Here is a 22,532-nt window from a genome sequence, read left to right on the forward strand (position 1 = left end):
AGACGTGAATTGGTGCACCGAGGGGATCTAATAAGTAGACGGGTGATGAGGTTAGTGTTTTGGACCCAAAATTAGAAAAAAACAAAATTTGATGATTGGCAAAGGATTGGCAGTAATGATTGGCAGATGATGGGTAGTGATTGGCAAATTTTTGATTTGTTGAAATTTGATGTGCAAAATTGGTAGTGGGAGATGCCCGATGTGGTGGGATGGCAACTCTGTCATCCCTCACAAACGTGGGGCAAATGCGCTATCGTTTATGGGGTTTATGGCAGTGAAAACTAGCCCGGGTGGGTTAGGATATTGTGTGTAGGGATCTAGCGAAGATGACATTAGGTGACGTTAAGGTTAGTTAGTGACAAGGATACCTGTAGTGGAGACGCAGGTAGAGTAGATTGGATGATAATGACGAGGGAGCGCAATAGTTTAAAGGGACGACTGGGAAGCGCAAGTTTCAGAGGGGAGTAGTTAGATGAGATGATGCTGTGTGAGAACTGGACAGGTGTGTGGAGCAGTGTATGAGTAGTGAGTGCTGTGGATCAGCGCGAATGCGCTTGGGGGAGAGAAGGGTGCAGGCGGCACCAAGTATGAGAGCACAGGTGTGCAAGTACAGGTGTGTGGAATACAAGGAGTATTGGAATGAGTGGTGTGGAGAGAGTTGGAGTAAGTGGTACGGAGTGGTGTGCATGGTGCGAAGGTGTGGATGGGGGAAGAGTGGACCCCTTTCACGAGTACCCGGGGCGGGTAGTGTAAGTGTTAGGTAGAGGGGATAGGTAAATTGTGGTTGGATATTGGCATCTGTGGTGCGGGTGGAAGAATGGTATTTGGATGGGTGCATTAGTGTTGTGGAAATGGCTGGGCGTGTAGCCTGTTAGTGTGTGTAGTTGGTTTGGGCACTCCACCACTGTGAGGATGTCGGCCAGGTGAGGCCGCAGGTGGGCTCTGGGAGCCGTTAGTGTCAGTGGGTGCCTGAGGATCCCGGGTGTGGATCGGGCAGCCCGTGCCAGAGAGGGCACTGAGGGGGTGAGAGTGCGAGAGGGCCTTCCCCAGTTAGTTAGGTTAGGGTGAGGAGCAGGTAAGCTCGGGTGGCAACTACAGTGGTGGAGGTGTGCAGGTGGGTAGACCTGCTGGGAGAGCTACACGCCACAGCCCAGAAATTGTGCGAGGGCACCGGGAGATGAATCGGGGGAGTGAGACCCCAAATTGAGAAGCACCACAGTTTGGTCAATGGGAATTGGTTTTTAGAACCCATAGTGTAAGTTGGCCAATGGATTGGCAGGGAAAGACCCCGGGTAATGTAAAGTTGTTAAAGTCATTTAGGAAATAGTTAGGATTGATGAACCTGTCGCACCATACGCAGCCACTTACCTGAGGTGATGATGATGACTCCACACCTGTGTTCCTTTGTTCTGTGTTGCAGGAAGGGAGAATTGCTGTGTGGATTTGTGAGACGCATCACGACGTGGATGAGACATTGGGGTGATTCCATCTCTCCCTCCTTAGGAGGGACTGATGATGAATTGGTGATGGCAAATTTTGATGTTGAGTTGGAGATGGCAAATTTTGATGAGAGTTGGAAATGGCAAATTTGATTGGTTAGGAGGGAGAGAAGACGAATTTGGTTTATGGGAGGAACGGGGAAGACAGTAGGGACGTTTGTTGATGTGTAAAGTAGATGTTTATGGGTAGTGTTGTGTTTTGTGGATACAGTAAGGGGTAAGGGAGGGGCAATGTAGGTTACCTGGTGGGGGGGGGGGGGCGTACGGTAGGAACGTACCTGTCTCACCTGGTTCCCATGTGCCCCCAGTGTGCATTACCTTATATTGCATGCACTTTTGCGCCCTTACCACCTTACTCACTTGTCTTCTTTTGTCTCCCACCTCCGAGGATCTGGCTTTGGGGCGGAGAGAGAGGAGAGAGAGGTGCTGGCTCCGCAGTTGTGGGCCTGTACTTTCGCTGCTTGCTGCCTGGATCGATACACCATATGGACCGCAATTTTTGTGGCCGCCCACAATGGACCGCAGTTCTTTTGCGGGCAAGCACCACCCGTTGATGGACCTCTGGGTCAACGTGGCACCTATGCCATACAGGTGAACCACTTTTAGTTGGCCCCCCTGACGGCCACAATTCAGAAATGGACGCGATTGGCGCCTTTCTTTATTTTTAAAGAAGCCAGAAGGCCAAGTGCACTCCATGAAGACAAGACCAGCGGCAGAACATCGGCCGGCTGCGACACCACCGGTGACCATGGACACTTAATTGTGCATTTTTATGAACACTTTATTGGTGCACCGGATGGTGCCGACTGTGTGTATGGGGTGGTGCTTTTGGTGCTTGGACGGGGTGCTCTGCACATTATTAAAGGCCGTAGGGCCACAGGGCACTCGTGGGTTGGTGTATCGATGCTGGCATGCGTGCTCTCTCTCTATGCATAACATCTGCATGTGTTCCTCAAAGAACAGGTCCTGGATCGTAGTGTAAATATCAGTGTAGTCTTGTGTAAATGATGCTCTCTACCGGCTGTATGTTTAGTTTGAGGATGCTTTCCGCGATTCGGTTATCCTGTGGGTGTGGTTCTGTTAGGAGAAGGGTGCAACGTCGCAGGGGGACATATTTACTCATTTGTGAACATCTGTAAAACTGTCGCACTCAGGGTTGAGTTAATAGTAGAGGGAACTACATCTGAGTGCCACACTAAAGTAGGTAAAAATTTATCGGGTCGGGCCGCCCCGAGGTAGAGAAGGGTGCAATGTTGCGGATATGGGATTGGCATCCATCCATATCCGCTTGTAAATATTCCCCTATTTCCTCCATACTTCCCAACTATCCCCAATCCCCCATTCCCTAGTCCCATTTTCTGTAAACAACACTCTGTAGACCCGACCTCCCCCTATTTCCCCCATTAAATGTCGCATCCAGGTCCACCGCATCTCACGTAGACAACTATAGGACATCTTGCTAGTTATTCTTAGTCTATGTCAGTTAAGGACTCGTTTCCATTAATTCTGACTCTTCGTTGCACTAGAATATGATTGTATGGCACCGTTAGGAAGTTTAGGACCTCCCAATACCTCCCCGCAGCTCTTCCTCACGGTTCAGCAACAACAACAACAACAACAACAACGGCGGCGGCGCGGGGAGTGTGCGTCCTCACTCCGGCTTGGTTGGTAGGGGGTGTTGGGAGTGCACCATGCCTTTCCAACGAGCCGCCATCGAGCATGTGCTCGACGGGGTTACCAAGTAGGGGCTCGCTGTCAGCTCCTCGTCAAGGGCGGAGCCCGGTAACCCCCGCACCCAATAGAAGCGGCGGACCGATCCCATCTGGGGCGGAGCCAACGAGCCGAGGGCGTGTCACTCCCCGCTGAGCATGCGCAGAAAGAGGGAGGTGACGTCAGATGTGCGCTGAGCTTGGAGAGAGAAGGACGCCACCTCCGAGCGCTGTGACACCTCCCCGCATCTCTGGACTGGACCGTGCGTTATCCTGTCCCTGAGCCAAGGTGCACCTTGTGCTATCGACTGCCTGTCCTTCCCTGCCATCAATCCCTGTGTAAGTCAGTCTTGTTCCGTTTGTCTGTGGTCTGTCTGGGATAGATAAGATTGTGTCTAAGTGCCTATCTCTTCTGTGTCTTTACCTCATTACCTTGTAATCTACCCCTTTTCTCCACCACTAATTATATCCTCCTCCGGAGGTCTTGAGAACTGTACCCCTTGCGTCGTTTCATTTATTCCAGTCGTTGTGTCCTTTCCATCATTGATTTAGCGTAGCGCGATTTGGCCAACGTTCGAGTGGAATCGGGTGAGTTGGGGGTAATCGGGTAAACTGTGCGAACACGGCGGCCATTCCGCTCGGTCAAGCAACATCTTAAGCCGTGTCAGTAACAATATATATATATATATTTTATATATATACAATATATATATATATATATATATATATATATATATATATATATACACAGACACACACACACACACACACACACACACACAGACACACACACACACACACACACACACACACACACACACACACACACACACACACGTAACCTGAATCTGGATATTTTTGGCCAATTTCCTCAATATCAGTTCCATATTTTGCTGTTTTAATGCTTATTTTTGTATGGGGATCGGTAGAGGGTTTTGTGTGCTACGTGTTTAAATACAACAACATATGTGGTGCCAATCACAGCACCCAATACTCATAGCAAAGAGTAGTGTGTATCAAAGCTCTGCTAAATTAATGTTATTATTTATGATTCATGTTCTAATTGTTGGCTATGACCTGATGAATAACTATGATAGCACATTATATGAGAGTAAATGTAATATGCTAAATAATAGGGTTTCTGTAAAACCGATACGAGGGTAGATTTTCACCATGGTGTTCAATGAAGTTTCATTTGTGTCTCATTGGGTTTTTATGCCAACGTTCCCGAAGGTGGCTGGAGACATTATATTTTCAGGTTGTCCATCCGTCCGTCCGTCCGTACGGTCTCAACCTCGCTTTTCTCAGCAATCACGTCTGATTGAGACGAAGGTTTCAGTGTCTGAGCGACACCCATGTAGAATGTTTTTATGATAATTGCGACGTCATAGGCCATGTGGTATGGCAGCCATCTTGGATTAAACACCAATAATTAAAAAATTATTTCTCGGAAACCACTGAATGGAAAAATGTGAAACTTGGCACATTGTCAAGTACTCCCAAATGAGGGAACAAAAGCATGATAATGATGACATCGGTGAAGTGCTATACCAGCCAAAAATGTTTCAACCAAATGCCTTATCCTAAAAATCAGGAATTGCATGCACATGATCTATGATCCATTTGTATCGAAATATTAAATTTGTGACATCATAGGTCACATAGTTTGGCAGCCATATTGGATTTAACCTGAAGCCTCTAAAAAACATCTTCTCCCAAACCACCAAAGCGATCAACTCAAAACTTTACGTGTGTCATAAACTAGGCATGGCGATTAAAAGTTGATCACGAAAACATAATTGGTCAAATGGTGTGGCAGTCATATTGGATTGAAGGAAAATATTAAATAATTATATCTAAGACACCGCTTACCCTGTCAATGCGAAACTTTACAAATTTAATCTAACACCATTGCTGCATATAGTTTGAAAATTATGACGTAATAGATCACGTGGTTTGGCAGCCATCTTGGATAGAAAAACTAACCTTATCTGATAAACACAAAACTTCACAAACGTGATCCCCTACCCATACATACAGTATGCAGAGTCTACATTTTTGATGTCATATGTCGTGCGGTTTGGCAGCCATATTAGCTTGAAAGACAATATTTAAAAGAAAACCCTTCTCTGAAACCACTTCATCGATCAATGTGAAACCTGTCATGTCTGGTAAAAATGTGATACCTGAGAACATCTGAAGGGATTAAAATCAAACTTGTTTATTTTTAGGACAGTCAACTAGGGAATCTACCTGTTATCATGGGCAGGGACTATGCAGAGGCATATTGGTGATGCAGTCACATTGGTCTGGTTCATATTGGAATATGAAGCGAAAATTTAATGACTTCAAATGAACAAATGATCCAAACACAGATATATATATATACACAACTTGCCTCACTTTTAACAAAACTCATGAAAAAACAAGTAGGCAAAATATTAGTACCATGGGTAGATAATGTAGAGCAGCACTAGTTCAATAGGTTAGGTTCCTGCCAACCAAGGATACCACACGTGAAGAAGGGAAGACCCAATCTCATCAACTGCTATGATATGTTTTAGAAAAACTTTGCACTGCTCCACATGAGAGGGGTCGTTATTGTACTGCTGTGTTGCTCTGTCTGTATAATGAAGATGTTTGATGATAACTCTGAATTCCTGTTGTGACATATGTGGTGTGTGTAGCTTGCTGCTCACTTGATGTCAAATGTTGGTCCTGGTCTTCAATCTCTTCTGCCGCCGTCAGCTGTAGCAACTCGCAAGAACCTTGAAGAGGGATGTTGTGCACTGAGCTGCCAATCTCCATAACTTCATTGTGTACATGTGGAGTACCTGTGAAATTATTTATGACATCCGATTGTTAACTTGATATTTCAGGCAAAAACTTGTGATTTATCTACGGAGTACAGTCAGACCCCGACATTCACGGAGGATACGTTCCTGGAAAATGCCAAAAATGTCGGCTAGTTAAATAGGTTAGGTTCTTGGCAACCAAGGATACCATACGCGCAAATCGTGAAATTCATTCACTTAAGTCTCATGGGAAAAATAGGTTCAGTTCCAGACACACTGAGGTGGGAAAAAAACAACTTCAAGAATGACACAATATGGCAACTTGTATGGAAAAGAAAACAAGTCGACACCCAGAGGCTGAGGTTGCTAGGACTTCTAGGATACTTATTTGTTCTGTAAGAAAGAAGCGAGTTTCATTAGCGTGAAGCATCGCTTCCTCGAGGCATCTCATAAACTGCTATGATATGTTTGAGAAAAACTCTGCACTGTTCAACGTGAGAGCAGTCGTAATCGTACTGCTGTGTTGCTCTGTCTGTATAATGAAGATGTTTGATGATAACTCTGAATTCCTGTTGTGACATCTGTGGTGTGTGTAGCTTGCTGCTCACTTGATGTCAAAGGCTGGTCCTGGTCATCAATCTCTTCTGCCGCCATCAACTGTGACAACTCGCAAGAACCTTGAAGAGGGATGTCGTACACTGAGCTGCCAATCTCCATAACTTCAGTGTGTACATGTGGAGTACCTGTGAAAAATTTACGACATCCGATTGTTAACTTGATATTTCAGGCAAAAACTTGTGATTTATCTAAGGAGTACAGTCAGACCTTGACATTCGCGGAGGATACGTTCCTGGAAAATGTAGTGAATGGAAGCAAGTTCAATAGGTTAGGTTCCTGGCAACCAAGGATACCATACGTGAAGAAGGGAAGACCCCATCTCATAAACTGCTATGATATTGTCAAGTTTGTAGGGGGTAGACAATGATTACCTTCGAACCAGGTAGAATGCATCCGTAGTGTGCTCCGACTGTCGTGAAGAAGAAGAAACCTCGATGTGTCATAAGTAGGAAATTTGTGTAAATCGGATGTCGTGTAAGTGTATCTTCGTCCCCATGAGAGGGGTGGGGTTTGTTAATTAGCGAGGGAATATGGGTAATTAATCCCCTGTATGTTATTGCCTCTGTAATCTTTTCCTGTGTTCCTTATGACACCGCACTACAGACACCTAGTAAGAAATCGGCCATTAACCACACAATTTAAAAACCAAATGGAAACCAGACATTAAGCACTATCGCTGAAAACCCCGACTTGGTGAGCGCAGAGACACAGGCAGGTTCATGATGTCACGCCTCGAAGAGCAGTGATTGGTCCAGGATTTGATTGACACAAAGACTGGTAAGATGAGACTCACTGATAGGAGCGGAGACGGAGACGTCATGGGATGATGTCAGAGCCTCAAGTACAAAATAGTTGGAGCAGTACACACTTTGTCTCTCTTGGGTCCGGACTTTGCTGGTGAACGGTCACATTTTGGCTCTCTCAGCGTTGACGTCCTCTTGGTTCCCGCTCTTGGTGATATATTTTATAGTATGCAGTCGCATTTTCACATCGTCTCTCTTTGGCACCGCACGTCCTTGCCCGGGTCCTGGTGTTCGGGGAAGGCGGATGCATCTGCGCATTTCATTATCTTTTCTTGGTCCGGGCAATCGGTTCGAGCGGCCGCATTGTCCTTTCCCTGGCTCGTTGGTGCTGGCGGTGCGGTGCCTGGGTGCGCCGAGAGGCCACGGTGCTGTGTAAAGAAGACGAGGACAAGCGAGGGCTGCTCGCTTCACACTCTGCAGCCGAGGTGGACGTGCTGCGTGCCAAGGCCTGTTTCCCACACAAGGACTTCACGTCAAGGCATGTGTTTCCCGCGCATGGACCTCCGGGAACTGTTTGCAGACTGATGAGATTTAAGAGCAGCTAGGAGATAAGTGCCACACACGAACACATATTTATTTTCCAATTATTTTATCCTTTGTCTGTATACGAGTCTGTGTGGGGGCGCTCCAATTTAGGAATATAGTTTCATTTATCGTGCATTTTCTTTGTTACCGGCATTTTGGTTAATAAAGCCGGCATTTTCTTGTACATTTTAAACCTGTGTCGGTAGAATTCATTATTTCAGGTTTGAGGACTGCCAGTAGGATCCGTGAAGGTAAGTGCTCCTCGGTCTCTCCCCCCCCCCCCCCCCCCCCCCTTTCCCCACGCGCATTCTCCGCTATATTTTGACTGAACGCCTCGGAGTTAAAGCTCGTTTGGAAATCCGTTTCCTTGGAAGATTTTAATCACCAGGAACACGACAATATATTTTAGAAAAACTTTTCCCTGCTCCACATGAGAGGGGTCGTTATCGTACTGCTGTGTTGCTCTGTCTCTATTATGAAGATGTTTGAAGATAACTCTGAATTCCTGTTGTGACATACGTGGTGTTGCTTGCTGCTCACTTGATGTCAAAGGATGGTCCTGGTCTTCAATCTCTTCTGCCGCCGTCAGCTGAAGCAACTCGCAAGAACATTGAAGAGGGATGTTGTGCACTGAGCTGCCAATCTCCATAACGTCATTGTGTACATGTGGAGTACCTGTGAAATTATTTATGACATCCGATTGTTAACTTGATATTTCAGGCAAAAACTTGTGATTTATTTACGGAGTACAGTCAGACCCTGACATTCACGGAGGATACGTTCCTGGAAAATGCCAAAAATGTCAGGTAGTTCAATAGGTTAGGTTCTTGGCAACCAAGGATACCATACGTGCAAATCGTGAAATTCATTCACTTAAGTCTCATGGGAAAAATAGGTTCGGTTCCAGACACACTGCGGTGGGAAAAAAACAACTTCAAGAATGACACAATATGGCAACTTGTATGGAAAAGAAAACAAGTCGACACCCAGAGGCTGAGGTTGCTAGGACTTCTAGGATACTTATTTGTTCTGTAAGAAAGAAGCGAGTTTCATTAGCGTGAAGCATCGCTTCCTCGAGGCATCTCATAAACTGCTATGATATGTTTGAGAAAAACTCTGCACTGTTCAACGTGAGAGCAGTCGTAATCGTACTGCTGTGTTGCTCTGTCTGTATAATGAAGATGTTTGATGATAACTCTGAATTCCTGTTGTGACATCTGTGGTGTGTGTACCTTGCTGCTCACTTGATGTCAAAGGCTGGTCCTGGTCATCAATCTCTTCTGCCGCCATCAACTGTGACAACTCGCAAGAACCTTGAAGAGGGATGTCGTACACTGAGCTGCCAATCTCCATAACTTCATTGTGTGCATGTGGAGTACCTGTGAAATAATTTATGACATCCGATTGTTAACTTGATATTTCAGGCAAAAACTTGTGATTTATCTACGGAGTACAGTCAGACCCTGACATTCGCGGAGGATACGTTCCTGGAAAATGTAGTGAATGGAGGCAAGTTCAATAGGTTAGGTTCCTGGTAACCAAGGATACCATACGTGAAGAAGGGAAGACCCCATCTCATAAACTGCTATGATATTGTCAAGTTTGTAGGGGGTAGACAATGATTACCTTCGAACCAGGTAGAATGCATCCGTAGTGTGCTCCGACTGTCGTGAAGAAGAAGAAACCTCGATGTGTCATAAGTAGGAAATTTGTGTAAATCGGATGTCGTGTAAGTGTATCTTCGTCCCCATGAGAGGGGTGGGGTTTGTTAATTAGCGAGGGAATATGGGTAATTAATCCCCTGTATGTTATTGCCTCTGTAATCTTTTCCTGTGTTCCTTATGACACCACACTACAGACACCTAGTAAGAAATCGGCCATTAACCACACAAATTAAAAACCAACCGGAAACCAGACATCAAGCACGATCGCTGAAAACCCCGACTTGATGAGCGCAGAGACACAGGCAGGTTCATGATGCCACGCCTCGAAGAGCAGTGATTGGTCCAGGATTTGATTGACACAAAGATTTGTAAGATGAGACTCACTGATAGGAGCGGAGACGGAGACGTCATGGGATGACGTCGGAGCCTCAAGTACAAAATAGTTGGAGCGGTAGACACTTTGTTTCTCTTGGGTCCGGACTTTGCTGGTGAACGGTCGCATTCTGGCTCTCTCAGCGTTGACGTCCACTTGGTTCCCGCTCTTGGTGATATATTTTATAGCGTGCAGTCGCATTTTCACATTGTCTCTCTTTGGCGCCGCACGTCCTTGCCCGGGTCCTGGTGTTCGGAGAAGGCGGATGCATCTGCGCATTTCATTATCTTTTCTTGGTCTGGGCATTCGGTTCGAGCGGCCGCATTGTCCTTTCCCTGGCTCGTTGGTGCTGGCGGTACGGTGCCTGGGTGCGCTGAGGCCACGGTGCTGTGTAAAGAAGACGACGAGGACAAGCGAGGGCTGCTAGCTTCCCACTCTGCAGCCGAGGTGGACGCACTGCGCACCAAGGCCTGTTTCCCACACAAGGACTTCGCGCCAAGGCATGTGTTTCCCGCGCACGGAACTCCGGGACCTGTTTGCAGACTGACAAGATTCAAGAGCAGCTCGGAGATAAGTGCCACACACGAACACACATTTATTTTCCAATGATTTTATCCTTTGGCTGTATTCGAATCTGTGTGGGGGTGCTCCAATTTAGGAATATAGTTTCATTTATCGTGCATTTTCTTTGTTACCGGCATTTTGGTTAATAAAGCCGGCATTTTCTTGTACATTTTAAACCTGTGTCGGTAGAATTCATTATTTCAGGTTTGAGGACTGCCAGTAGGATCCGTGAAGGTAAGTGCTCCTCGGTCTGTCCGTCCCCACCCACCCCCCCCCCCCACCCCCCCACTCCCCCACGCGCATTCTCCGCTATATTTTGACTGAATGCCTCGGAGTTAAAGCTCGTTCGGAAATCCGTTTCCTTGGAAGATTTTAATCACCAGGAACACGACAATATATTTTAGAAAAAACTTTGCCCTGCTCCACATGAGGGGTCGTTATCGTACTGCTGTGTTGCTCTGTCTGTATAATGAAGATGTTTGATGATAACTCTGAATTCCTGTTGTGACATATGTGGTGTGTGCAGCTTGCTGCTCACTTGATGTCAAAGGTTGGTCCTGGTGTTCAATCTCTTCTGCCGCCGTCAGCTGTAGCAACTCGCAAGAACCATGAAGAGGGATGTTGTACACTGAGCTGCCAATCTCCATAACGTCATTGTGTGCATGTGGAGTACCTGTGAAATGATTTATAACATCCGATTGTTAACTTGATATTTCAGGCAAAAACTTGTGATTTATCTACGGAGTACAGTAAGACCCTGACATTCACTGAGGATACGTTCCTGAAAAATGCCAAAAATGTCGGCTAGTTAAATAGATTAGGCTTTTGCCAAGGATACCATACGTGCAAATCGTCAAATTCATTCACTTAAGTCTCATGGGAAAAGTAGGTTCGGTTCCAGACACACTGAGGTGGGAAAAAAACAACTTCAAGAATGACACAATATGGCAACTTGTATGGAAAAGAAAACAAGTCGACACCCAGAGGCTGCTGTTGCTAGGACTTCTCGGATACTTATTTCTTCTGTAAGAAAGAAGCGAGTTTCATTTCCGTGAAGCATCGCTTCCTCGAGGCATCTCATAAACTGCTATGATATGTTTAAGAAAAACTCCGCACTGTTCAACGTGAGAGCAGTCGTAATCGTACTGCTGTGTTGCTCTGTCTGTATAATGAAGATGTTTGAAGATAACTCTGAATTCCTGTTGTGACATCTGTGGTGTGGCTTGCTGCTCACCTGATGTCAAAGGCTGGTCCTGGTCATCAATCTCTTCTGCCGCCGTCAGCTGGAGCAACTCGCAAGAACCTTGAAGAGGGAGGTCGAACATCGAGCTGCCAATCTCCATAATTTCATTGTATACCTGTAGAGTACCTGTGAGTACCTGTGTCACTTCCGTTTCCGGTCCCTGGAGCAAGGAAGCGTCTTCGATCTCTGCACGGCAGCAAAAGTTATAGTATTTTTTCCATTCGTGTCTTCGTCAATTTCTACTCGCTTTTTATTGTGCATGTGTTGCAGTGTGTTTTCCAGTTGGTGTTGATTTGCAATTCTTGCAAACTGTTGTATAATTTAATCGTTTTCTGTCCCACCGCGTGCGCGGCCTGGTTTCTCTCGGCTTCCCTACCCCCATAGGTGTTCTGTGAATTTAAGTTCTTTCCTTCGCTGTATTGCTTATTTCTTAGATTTTCTCTTCTCACCCTAACTTCCCCGAACATCGACCACTTGTCTAACGTTTTAAATCTCTTCAAAGTCTGTTCACGTCTCTTCTCGTGACGTCACGTCTCTTCAAAGCTGTCCATGCGCGCACGCTTTCGAAGTTAAGGAACTTTTCACAATTGTGTTTTTGTCGAAACTGTATCTTTCTTTCGGTGTGTGTAACTATTGGTGTGTCTTTAATAGTATTCTTGGTGTTGGTTTTTCATACCTGTGTACAGAATCGTTGGTTAGTTTGTGTCGCATATTCTGACGCCAAGTGTAGTACTAGTCGGCTACCATGTTTGACCTTGGCTTGAGGCTTTGTTTCTGTCTCAGCGGTTCTTCGATTGTGCTCGCAATTACTTTTGGGCTCTATTTTTCACGTTTCACGTTCGGTCTCTGTCTCTGTTTTCATCTCAACTCAAAAAATATATTAAAAAAAAATTCCCTTCTCTGTTCTTATCCGTTCATTCGTTCTTCGACCACGTTGTTCGTGATCACGTGTTCACGTCGTTAAAAAATGTTTCAACTGTCCCCAGAAGAACTGTATTCTGTCATATACTATAACACCTTTTTCTTCTTCTTCTATAAAAGGATGCTTTCGACTTGCTCACCAAATCTATTCATTCCAAAAAAAAATTCCATCTCTTACAGTTACAGTGCCTCTTTCATACATTCCCTAAACTCTCCAGAACTCCACCCATCCTTCAGAGTCCTCAAACGTATTTTTGACTCGAAGGTCTCAGGAAACTCATTTTGCAAGAAATGTTCGTTTCCCATTAATCGTACATTTTTCAAAATCCAATCTCACCCGTCCCCTCCAAATCTTCACCATCACCCCTTCCCTCCAAAACTTCCCCATCACCCCTTCCCTCAAAAACTTCCCCATCACCCCTCCCCTTCAAAACTTGCCCATCACCCCTCCCCTCCAAATCCACCCCCATGCCCCTCCCCTCCAAATCTTCCCCATCACCCATCTCTTTCAAATATTCCCCCTTGCCCCTCCCCTCCAAATTTTCCCCATCACCCATCCCTTTCAAATCTTCCCCCTTGCCCCTCCCCTCCAAATCTTCCCCATCACCCATCCCTTTCAAATCTTCCCCCTTGCCCCTCCCCTCCAAATCTTCCCCATCACCCATCCCTTTCAGATCTCCCCCCTTGCCCCTTCCCTCCTAAACTCCCCCCACACCCCTCCCCTCCGAGACTCTCCCTCACTCCTCCCCTCCTAGACTCCCCCCTCACCCCTCCTCCTCAAAGCATCCTCCCCACTTCTTCCCCCTTCCAACTTTCACCTTCATCTCACTCAACCTTCTGCCTCACTCTTCCCCCTCCTCAAATAACACCTCACTGCGCATCACCATCAAACCTTTTGTCCGCACCATTCTTCCCTTTCTCCAAGCTATTCTGAAATCTCTGACACACCTTCAACAGCTCTCCCTACCTCTTCCTCCTCTTCCTCATCTTACCCTACCGCTCCCCCCCCCCCCCCCCCCCGTTCTGTATACGATGCTCCCCCTTCCTCTTCTTTAACAGTATGGACCTCAAACATCCGGGGCCTTCGCTCAAACTTCACTGATCTCTCCATACAGGTTGCTTCTAACAAACCAGACGTGATCTGCTTAACAGAAACTTTCCTCCTTCATGATGTCTCTGATTCCTTGGTATCTCTCCCAGGTTCCTCCCTCCTCTGGTTTGATAGACCTGAGCCTCATCCTGGAGGGGGCGTTGCTATCTTTATAAAAAACTCTCTTCCTCACTCGCCCTGCACTGCCCTCTCTCCACCTCACCCCCAGGAATACCTTTGGCTACGGCTTCCCCTTCGCTCCCACCTTTTGTTCATATGTGTGTTGTACCGTCCACCAAACAGTGATGACTCCATCTACATCTCGCTGTCTGATAATATGGACCAACTTCTATCTACCCATCCCAACTCTCTCTCTTCCTCATATGTGGTGATTTCAATTGTCACCATGCCAGTTGGCTGGGTGTGGGTACCTCTCTCACCAGCCATGGCTCTTCAGCAAAGGACTTCTGTGACTCACTGGGTCTGACACAATCTGTCAATTTCCCGACCCAGATCTCAGTCAACGGAGCATCTTCTCTTCTGGACTTGTTTATGACTAACTTCCCTGAAAATGTCTGCTGCTCTTCTTCTGCTCCAATCGGCTCATCTGATCATGTGCTTGTTAAAGTGGACATCTCTCTGACCATTCTCAGAGAGCCTCCTCAGCGTCGACGAGTCTGGCATTTCACTCAGGCCAACTGGCATGGTCTTCAAGCAGCCATCAATCATCTGGACTGGTCTCCCATCTCTACCGCCTCTGACATCAACTCATCCTGGGAATTCTTCCAAAGTAAATTGCTCTCTCTCATGCACAGATTTATCCCATCTCGTCTTCAGTTGTCATCCCCTTCCTCCCGTCCATGGTACACGTAATCTTGTGGTGAGGCTATTGCCCAGAAACAACTTGCTTTCGTCTCCTGGAAAGCAAATCCAACAGAAGGAAATCTCATTTCCTTTCACAAAGTCCGAAACAAGTGTGTGTCCACCCTCAGGAGAGCCAGGAAACAATATCTCTCCGTTCTCAGGACAGAACTCTATCTGTCTCCCTCTTCCAAATCCTGGTGGCGTCTGGTCAAATCTGTTTCTGGTGTTTGTTCCCCTTCCATCCCCTCCCTCACCTCAAACGGCCACACGGCTGACTCCGCACGTGAAAAAGCTGAATGCCTCAACTCTGTGTTTGCCTCTAAATCTTGTGTCCCAAACCCATCCCTCTCTGTACCCACCATACCCAGTCGTACCCAGCTGCTCCTGGACTCTATGTCCTTTCCTCCTGACAAGGTGGAAAAGTTTCTGTCAACCCTCGACTCTGATTCTGCAACTGGACCTGACGGCATCAGCCCACGGGTCCTAAAATCCTGTTCTTCCGCTCTTTCACTCCCTCTATCTGTTATCTTCACCCTCTCTTTTGCTCAAGGTCATCTGCCATCTGCTTGGAAATCTGCCAACATCACCGCTTTGCACAAAAAAGGTGCAAAAACAGATCCCAGCAACTACAGACCAATCAGCCTTCTCCCAATTATCAGCAAAGTCATGGAATCCATCATTGCTTCAGATATGAAATCTTTCCTCTTCTCCAATGGCTTGATCTGTGATCATCAATTTGGTTTCAGACCTGGTCACTCTACTCTGGACATGCTGCTTCTGCTTTCTCAACAATGGATGGAGGTCCTCAATGCCAAACAGGAAATTAGAGCCGTCTCCCTTGACATATCACGTGCCTTCGATACGGTCTGGCACCCCGCTCTGCTCACCAAACTCTCCTCTTTTGGTATCCATGGAAATCTCCAGGCATGGCTGGCGGACTTCCTCTCTAGTCGTAGTCAACGTGTGGCCCTGAATGGGTTTCTCTCATCTCCTCTTCCTGTTCAGGCTGGAGTTCCCCAAGGCAGTGTTCTGGGCCCTGTGCTTTTTCTGGTCTTCATCAATGATCTCTCTGACTCTCTTGAAAATCCTCTCTAACTCTTTGCTGATGACTCCACTCTCTGTCGCTCCATTCTTCATCCCTCAGATCGGCAGTCTGCAGCCTCCTCACTCTCTGCAGACCTGGACAAAATCACAGACTGGGCAAACAAGTGGAACATGTCTTTCAATCCTGACAAATCTCACACTCTTACGATATCTCTCCGAAAAGACCGACTGGACAACCCTCCCATCCACTTTCTGAATAATCCTCTCCAAGAAGTTCTGTCACTCAAGCTTTTGGGTCTCACTATCTGCCGTGATCTTTCCTGGGAAAACCACATTTCAAATCTGGCCTCCAAAGCCAGTCGCCGACTGGGCATCCTCCGTCGTGCGAAGTCCTTCCTTGGCACACCTGAGCTCCTCACCACATTCAAGGCTTTCATCCGCAGCTCAATGGAATACTGCTCTCCCCTCTGGGCTGGTGCTCCTGCCTCACACCTAGCTCGTCTTCACGCTGTTGAAACCAAAGCATTCAGAATCATTGGAATCTCCCGCGATGAAGCTAACTCCAAGGGCCTCTCACTCACTCACCGCAGGCAGGTTGGTGGTCTTTCCGTCTTCTACCGACTCCTCTCTGGCCTTGCCCCCCCCCCTCCCCCCCCCAGCTCTCTCTGGGCCCTGTCCTGCAAATATTCCTACAGGTCGCACAAGATCTGCCTGCAACCCTCTTATGGTTAAACTGCCAAAATCAAGACTCTCTGCTCACCTTCACTCCTTCATTCCTCTTTTCTCCCACCTCTGGAACAAACTCCCTCACTCTCTTCAATCCCACTCCACCCTCCAGGTCTTTAAAACAGCTGTTCACCACCATCTCTTATCTTCCCCCATCCAAAACCTTGATCTTTTCTATCCCCGCTAATTTCACCCCAATTCCACTTTTTTGAAATACCAACTTCTGTCCTGGAAGTCCTTGGTGTCCTTGTGTTTTATACTTCTCCCACCCCCCCCCCCCCCCCATCCCACCTTCCCACGCCTCCTCCCCCCAAGCCCTCTCCCTCCGACACATCTCCCTGCTCTTAAATGTTGTGTGCTCTCAAGTGTTTGTGTGCTTCCCCTTCTCTTGTCTTCCGCTCCCTCTTTTTATATATTGTGTTTGTCTGGTTGATTTGTTTGTGAAGTAAATGTCAGCTCTTTCACGAGCCTCGATTCAGTGTACAAAAAAAGCAGAAAAAAAAGAAGAAAAAAAAAAAGATTTATGACATCCGATTGTTAACTTGATATTTCAGGCAAAAACTTGTGATTTATCTACGGAGTGCAGTCAGACCCTGACTCGCCTACAGGTCACAATTCTAAACTAATCGTCATGAAACTTCATCAAGTTGTAGAGGTCGTCACAATTGAGAAGTATATCGATTTTGAGGTCAAAGGTCACCTGGAGGTCAAATTTCTAAAATCGCCATTTTTCATTCGATTGACTTGAAAATTGAACAGCATTTGTATATTGAATCACTAAATTGGTAGAGCAACTATTGAGGTCAAAAGGTCAAAGATCAACTCAAGGTCAAACTTCCAAAATCATGAATTTTCATCTGAAAAACCATCAATTCTCTTCCGATTGACTTGAAAATTGAACAGCATTTGTATATTGACTCACTAAATTGGTAAACCAACTCTATGAGGTAAAAAGGTCAAAGATCAACTCAAGGTCAAACTTCAAAAAATCATCCATTTTCATTTGAAAACCCATCAATTTTCTTCCGATTGACTTGAACATTTAACAGCATTTGCATATTGCTTCACTGAATTGGGAAATCAACTATTCAAAGGTGAACTCAAGGTCAAACTTCTGAAATCATAACTTTTCATCTGAAATATCGTCACTTTTCATCCTATTAACCCAAGCTTTGATCAAGATCCTCAATTTTAATCTTGATGAAATGGACAATTTGATGGATCAATGGAAACGTTTTGGGGGGAGGGGTATTTTGCAAGTATCGTTCTCTTGTACGTCTTAACATGATGTTCAAGCTACACATGACATATTCTTGTTTATTTGTTCATATATGCTTCAAAAACTAAAAATAAATATTGAACCAAATGCAACCAAATGATGTATGTTGCCTAAGGGTACCCCAAGTATGTTTTCTGGCAGGGTAGCAATCTGGGGGGGGGGGGGGGTCGGGGGGGGGAGTTCAAGGTGGGGGGAAGACCCCTGTACCATGTTTGAATTAGATCACTTCAGCCGTTCTCAAGTTATAGCCGTTCTCAAATTATGGGGAGTTCAAGGTGGGGGGGGGGGAAGACCCCAATTCTCTCTATGTAAATGTGTCTCATATAGCGCCGCTCAGTGATATCCGGTACGACAAATAATCATCTTGTATAAGGAAATTTAAAACAACTAAACAATATGTATTACAGTGATGTTGAAATCTGAGTGAGAATAATTTGAAATGGATGGAATGGTCTTGGCCTGAGAGGTAGTAGACTCACCCCAAAGCTATCTTGCCTATGTTTGAATCTCAACCCAGCTACAAACTGTCATCTAGGGTGTGTGCCATCGATAAACTGGGTGTGCTGTCTACTGGAATTAGTTGGTGAACGTTAAATATCCCACAATGTCCTTCGCGGAGGACGCGAATTATCGCCGGCACCCTGGCCAAATTACAAATTCCTATCATAACCTTAGTCAAGGTCAGGTCTGGCCAGCCACTTTGTGAATGACTTAAGCTAAACTCACCCCAGGCCAACCCCGCAAGAACGTGGGAATAATTATGGGCTTTAAAAAGAAGAAGAAGTTGGCTGACGCAGGTGATGTTAGCTGACTTCCAGGTAGTTGGAAGATGTGCTCGGGCAGATGGTGGAGTGAAAAGAGCAGAATGTTTCTGAGGTACAACATACCGTGTTCAGATTAGTCTGTCAGTGAAGCATCAGGTAAAAATGCCATGTGCTCCTATATTTCCTACTTCCAAGTTTACAATCGAGCCAACCTCACATTCATTAACTGGCAGCGTTCTATTACCTAAACCTAAGGATGTGCGTTCAATGGTAAATTATACAGCAAACTGACATCAGAAACATCGCTCATTTATAAGGTTAGATAAGTCCACGGAAAGTGTTCGTCGTCGATCATGCTGCACGGGAACAACATTTTTTATGCCTCCTTTGACGAAGTCGCCGGAGGCATTATATTTTCAGCTTGTCCATGTCCGGCTGTCCGTCCGTCCGTCCGTCCGTGATAGGTTTTCGTTACCGCGATAACTTGAGAACGGCTGAAGGGATCTTAGTCAAACTTGGTGCAGGTATGTATAATGAGGTAAAGATGAACTGATTAGATTTTGAGGTCAAAGGCCAAAGGTCATAGGTCAGGTTAGGTAAAAATCCTGTTACCACGATAACTTGAGAACCAGTGATGGGATTCCGACCAAATTTGGTATGACGCAACATTTGGTATGAACCAAAAGAGGACTTGCACATACAATTATGTAGAATGATGTAAAGATTAACCAAATAGATTTTGGGGTCAAGAGGTCAAAGGTCAAAGTCTGCAATATGTCTATAACTTGAGAACGGCTGAAGTGATCTAATTCAAACATGGTACAGGTATGTATCACGATGTAAAGATAACCCGGCCGATTAGAATTTGGGGCCAAGAGGTCAAAGTCTGTGATATGTCTATAAAATGAGAACGGCTGAAGTGATCCAATTCAAACATGGTACAGATATGTATAATGATGTAAGGATTAACTGATTAGAATTTGGAGCCAAGAGGTCAAAGTCTGTGATATGTCTATAAAATGAGAACGGCTGAAGTGATCCAATTCAAACATGGTACAGATATGTATAATGATGTAAGGATTAACTGATTAGAATTTGGGGCCCCGAGGTCAAATGCCAAAGGTCAAATGTCAAGTCATGCCAAAAGCCAAAATAATTTATAACATTCCCAAAACATTCAATGGGATAGAGGAGACTCTTGATTAAATGATATTTAGTGTCACCAACCTCCGTCCTCATCAGGCTTCATATGGGAAAGGAATTTCAGCAGGAAGCAGGGGATTTTCCATTTCACTTGAAGCCAGTTGGTGTCCTAAGAAGAAACAGTAAAAATCATTTCTTAGAACCATGACAGTTTCAGGTAAAAACAAAAAAACAAACAAACACAAACACACTTAAAGGAAGAAGAAAACTTGATCCATGAATCATGATCCCTTACTGAAACAGAGGTGGAAACTTCAAGACCTGAGAGGACTCCACCCACCTTCTGAAAGCCGCACATGGAGATAACAACCAACAACACGCATGCGCGCACGCTTTAATATCACAATATCAGGAAATCTTGAACAAAGACAAAGACGTACAGGAAAGTAAAGTCCTTTTAAGTTTGATTCAATCGGAGAAATGGCGTTATTTAATGTGAGAATTTCCAAATGAACCGTCAAGGAGAATGATCATGAATGTGATTACCCTTGAACACATGGTGGTTTAGCCGACAGCCATGGCCAAAAATATTGACACCTTTGCACCTTTTTCAAAGAATGCACCATTTCTCCCAGAAAATTGTTGGAATGAAAAAATATTTTGGTGTCCACATTTGTATTTCATTGGTTTTCAGTGGAACAAAACAAAAAAAAAAGCTGAAAAAAACCACTAAATCTTAGCTTATTCCACACAGAAATCCTAAAATGACCCGGACAATATTATTGGCACATTTTAGAAGTTGTTAGAAATAATTCTCAGATTAAGATCTCAGATTCAATTTGAAGCAGGTGATTCTGCCTTACTTTGGAATTGAACTCACCTGTGGCGAGTTACAGGTGCCTGCAATATAAAAATCACTCATTCAACCAGTTTGAATAGAGAAAAGGAGTCATTCTGCTGTTTTGTGTCACTGTGTGTACCGCAATGAGCATGGAGAAAGAAAGAAAACCAGAGAATTGTCTGAGGAGGTCAGACACAAGATTGTAGCCAAGCATGGACAATCTCAAGTCTACAAGTCCATCTCCAGAGACCTTGATGTTCCTGTGTCCACCGTAGGCAATGTTATCAGGAAGTTTAGGGCCCATGGCACCGTAGCCAACCTCCCTGGACGTGGCCGCAAGTGAAAACTTGATCGAGATTGCAGTGAAGGATTGTTCAAATGATGGAGAAAGCACCTCGATCAACAACCAAACAGATTCAAGCTGACCTTCAGACACAAGGTACGACAGTTTCAACTCGCAACGTCCGTCCCCAACTCAACGAAAGGGGGTTATGGAAGCAGACCCAGGAGGACCCCACTGCTGAGAGACAGACGTAAGAAAGCCCGACTGGAGTTTTCCAAAACACACCTGAACAAAACAAAATCCTTCTGGGAGAATGTCCTGTGGACAGATGAGACCAAATTAGAGTATTTTGTAAAGCACATAATCTCTATGTTTACAGAAAACAAAATGAAGCCTTCAAAGAAAAGAACACCTTCCCGACAGTCAAACATGGAGGAGGTTCAGTGATGTTTTGGGGTTGCTGTGCTGCCTCTGGTACTGGGTGCCTTGAGCGTGTGCACAGCATCATGAAATCCGGAGATTACCAAGCTGGGTCTCCGTCGAAGGTCATGGGTGTTGCAGCAGGACAATGACCCCAAACACTTCAAAAATCACCCAGGAATGGATCAGGACAAAACGCTGGATTGTTCTGAAATGGCCAGCAATGAGTCCAGATCTAAAATCCCATTGAACACCTGTGGGGAAGATCTGAAAACAGCAGTTGGGGAGAAGGCACCCTTCAAATCTGGGAGAACTGGAGCAGTTTGTACAAGAAGAGTGGGTCAACCTGCCAGTAGAGAGGTGTAGGAAGCTCATTCATGGCTATAGGAAGCGCTTGACCTGCAATTATTTTGTCCAAAGTCCGTGATACCAAATATTAAGTCCAGGGTGTCAATAATTTTGTCAATGTCATTTCTTTTTATTTTCTGATTTAAAAGGATATATTAAGTTCTGAATCAAAAACAAAAGTTCTGTAATATTAACAGTGAAATAAAGAATTGCAGAGACCAAATACCTTTGTCAATTTCAACTTATTTTTAGAGAAAATTGTGACTTATTTGAAAAAGGTGCAAGGGTGCTAATATTTTTGGCCACCACTGCACAAGGAAAAATAAGTAAGTTCAAGGCAGCAGGAGGCTATGAGGCCCATCAAGCCTACACAATCATGCTAGCATCTTAGTACTCTTCCATCCCCACTACTTCCACAGACATCCCACTAAATTTTAAAACGATCCATTCACTCTCCTGTCACTACCCTTGCAGGGAGACCATTTCATGCATTTACTACGCAACCCAGTGAAAGTCTCCTGCGTTATTCTCATTCCAACTTCTCTTCTTCGAAAAAAAAAACTACAAAAATTACGCCCTCTTGTTCTGGCAGTGTCCATTTTGCTGGTAAATTATTCTCCACTTAAATTGTCTAAAGCCTTCATTATGTGAAACATCTCCATCAGATTCCCTCAGGATCAATTCCTTTCAAATGTAAAAAGTCCCATCTCTTCAGATGTTCTTCATAGCTGAGTCGAGCTAGGCCTGGGATCAAATCTCACAGAAGGACTCACTAAATTCCTGAAAACAATTCATCAATCTCATTCAAATCAACCAAACAATAAAATGGAATGAGAGATGATAAAGTTTATTTTCCAGACAATGAAGTCATATCAATGTCACAACAATAAAAAAGTCCAACACAGAGCTAGTTGTCCAAGATACAAATTACTTTGTGGGTGCAACTGAGGGAGCAGTTAGAGACTTGCCATGTCAGCCAGTTAATTGAGGGAGCAGCTACAACCTCGCCATGTCAG

General features: G+C 45.2%; 1 protein-coding gene across 1 annotated transcript in view; it reads right to left on the reverse strand.

Annotated features, from left to right (window-relative positions):
- Positions 1-22,532, reverse strand: part of LOC137433678 (uncharacterized) — a 129,096-nt gene that overhangs the window by 105,027 nt on the left and 1,537 nt on the right. The window contains exons 2-8 of the mRNA XM_078785227.1: positions 19,709-19,793; positions 11,785-11,979; positions 11,089-11,223; positions 9,182-9,328; positions 8,490-8,624; positions 6,612-6,746; positions 5,908-6,042 (exon numbers count right to left, since the gene is read on the reverse strand). Of these exons, the coding sequence (XP_078641353.1) occupies positions 5,908-6,042; positions 6,612-6,746; positions 8,490-8,624; positions 9,182-9,328; positions 11,089-11,223; positions 11,785-11,979; positions 19,709-19,793 (967 nt within the window). The remainder of the gene's footprint in view (positions 1-5,907; positions 6,043-6,611; positions 6,747-8,489; positions 8,625-9,181; positions 9,329-11,088; positions 11,224-11,784; positions 11,980-19,708; positions 19,794-22,532) is intronic.

The sequence above is a fragment of the Myxine glutinosa genome, chromosome 10 (genome assembly GCF_964187855.1).
Source record: "Myxine glutinosa chromosome 10, kmMyxGlut1.1, whole genome shotgun sequence".
In the NCBI taxonomy this organism is placed as follows: Eukaryota; Metazoa; Chordata; class Myxini; order Myxiniformes; family Myxinidae; genus Myxine; species Myxine glutinosa.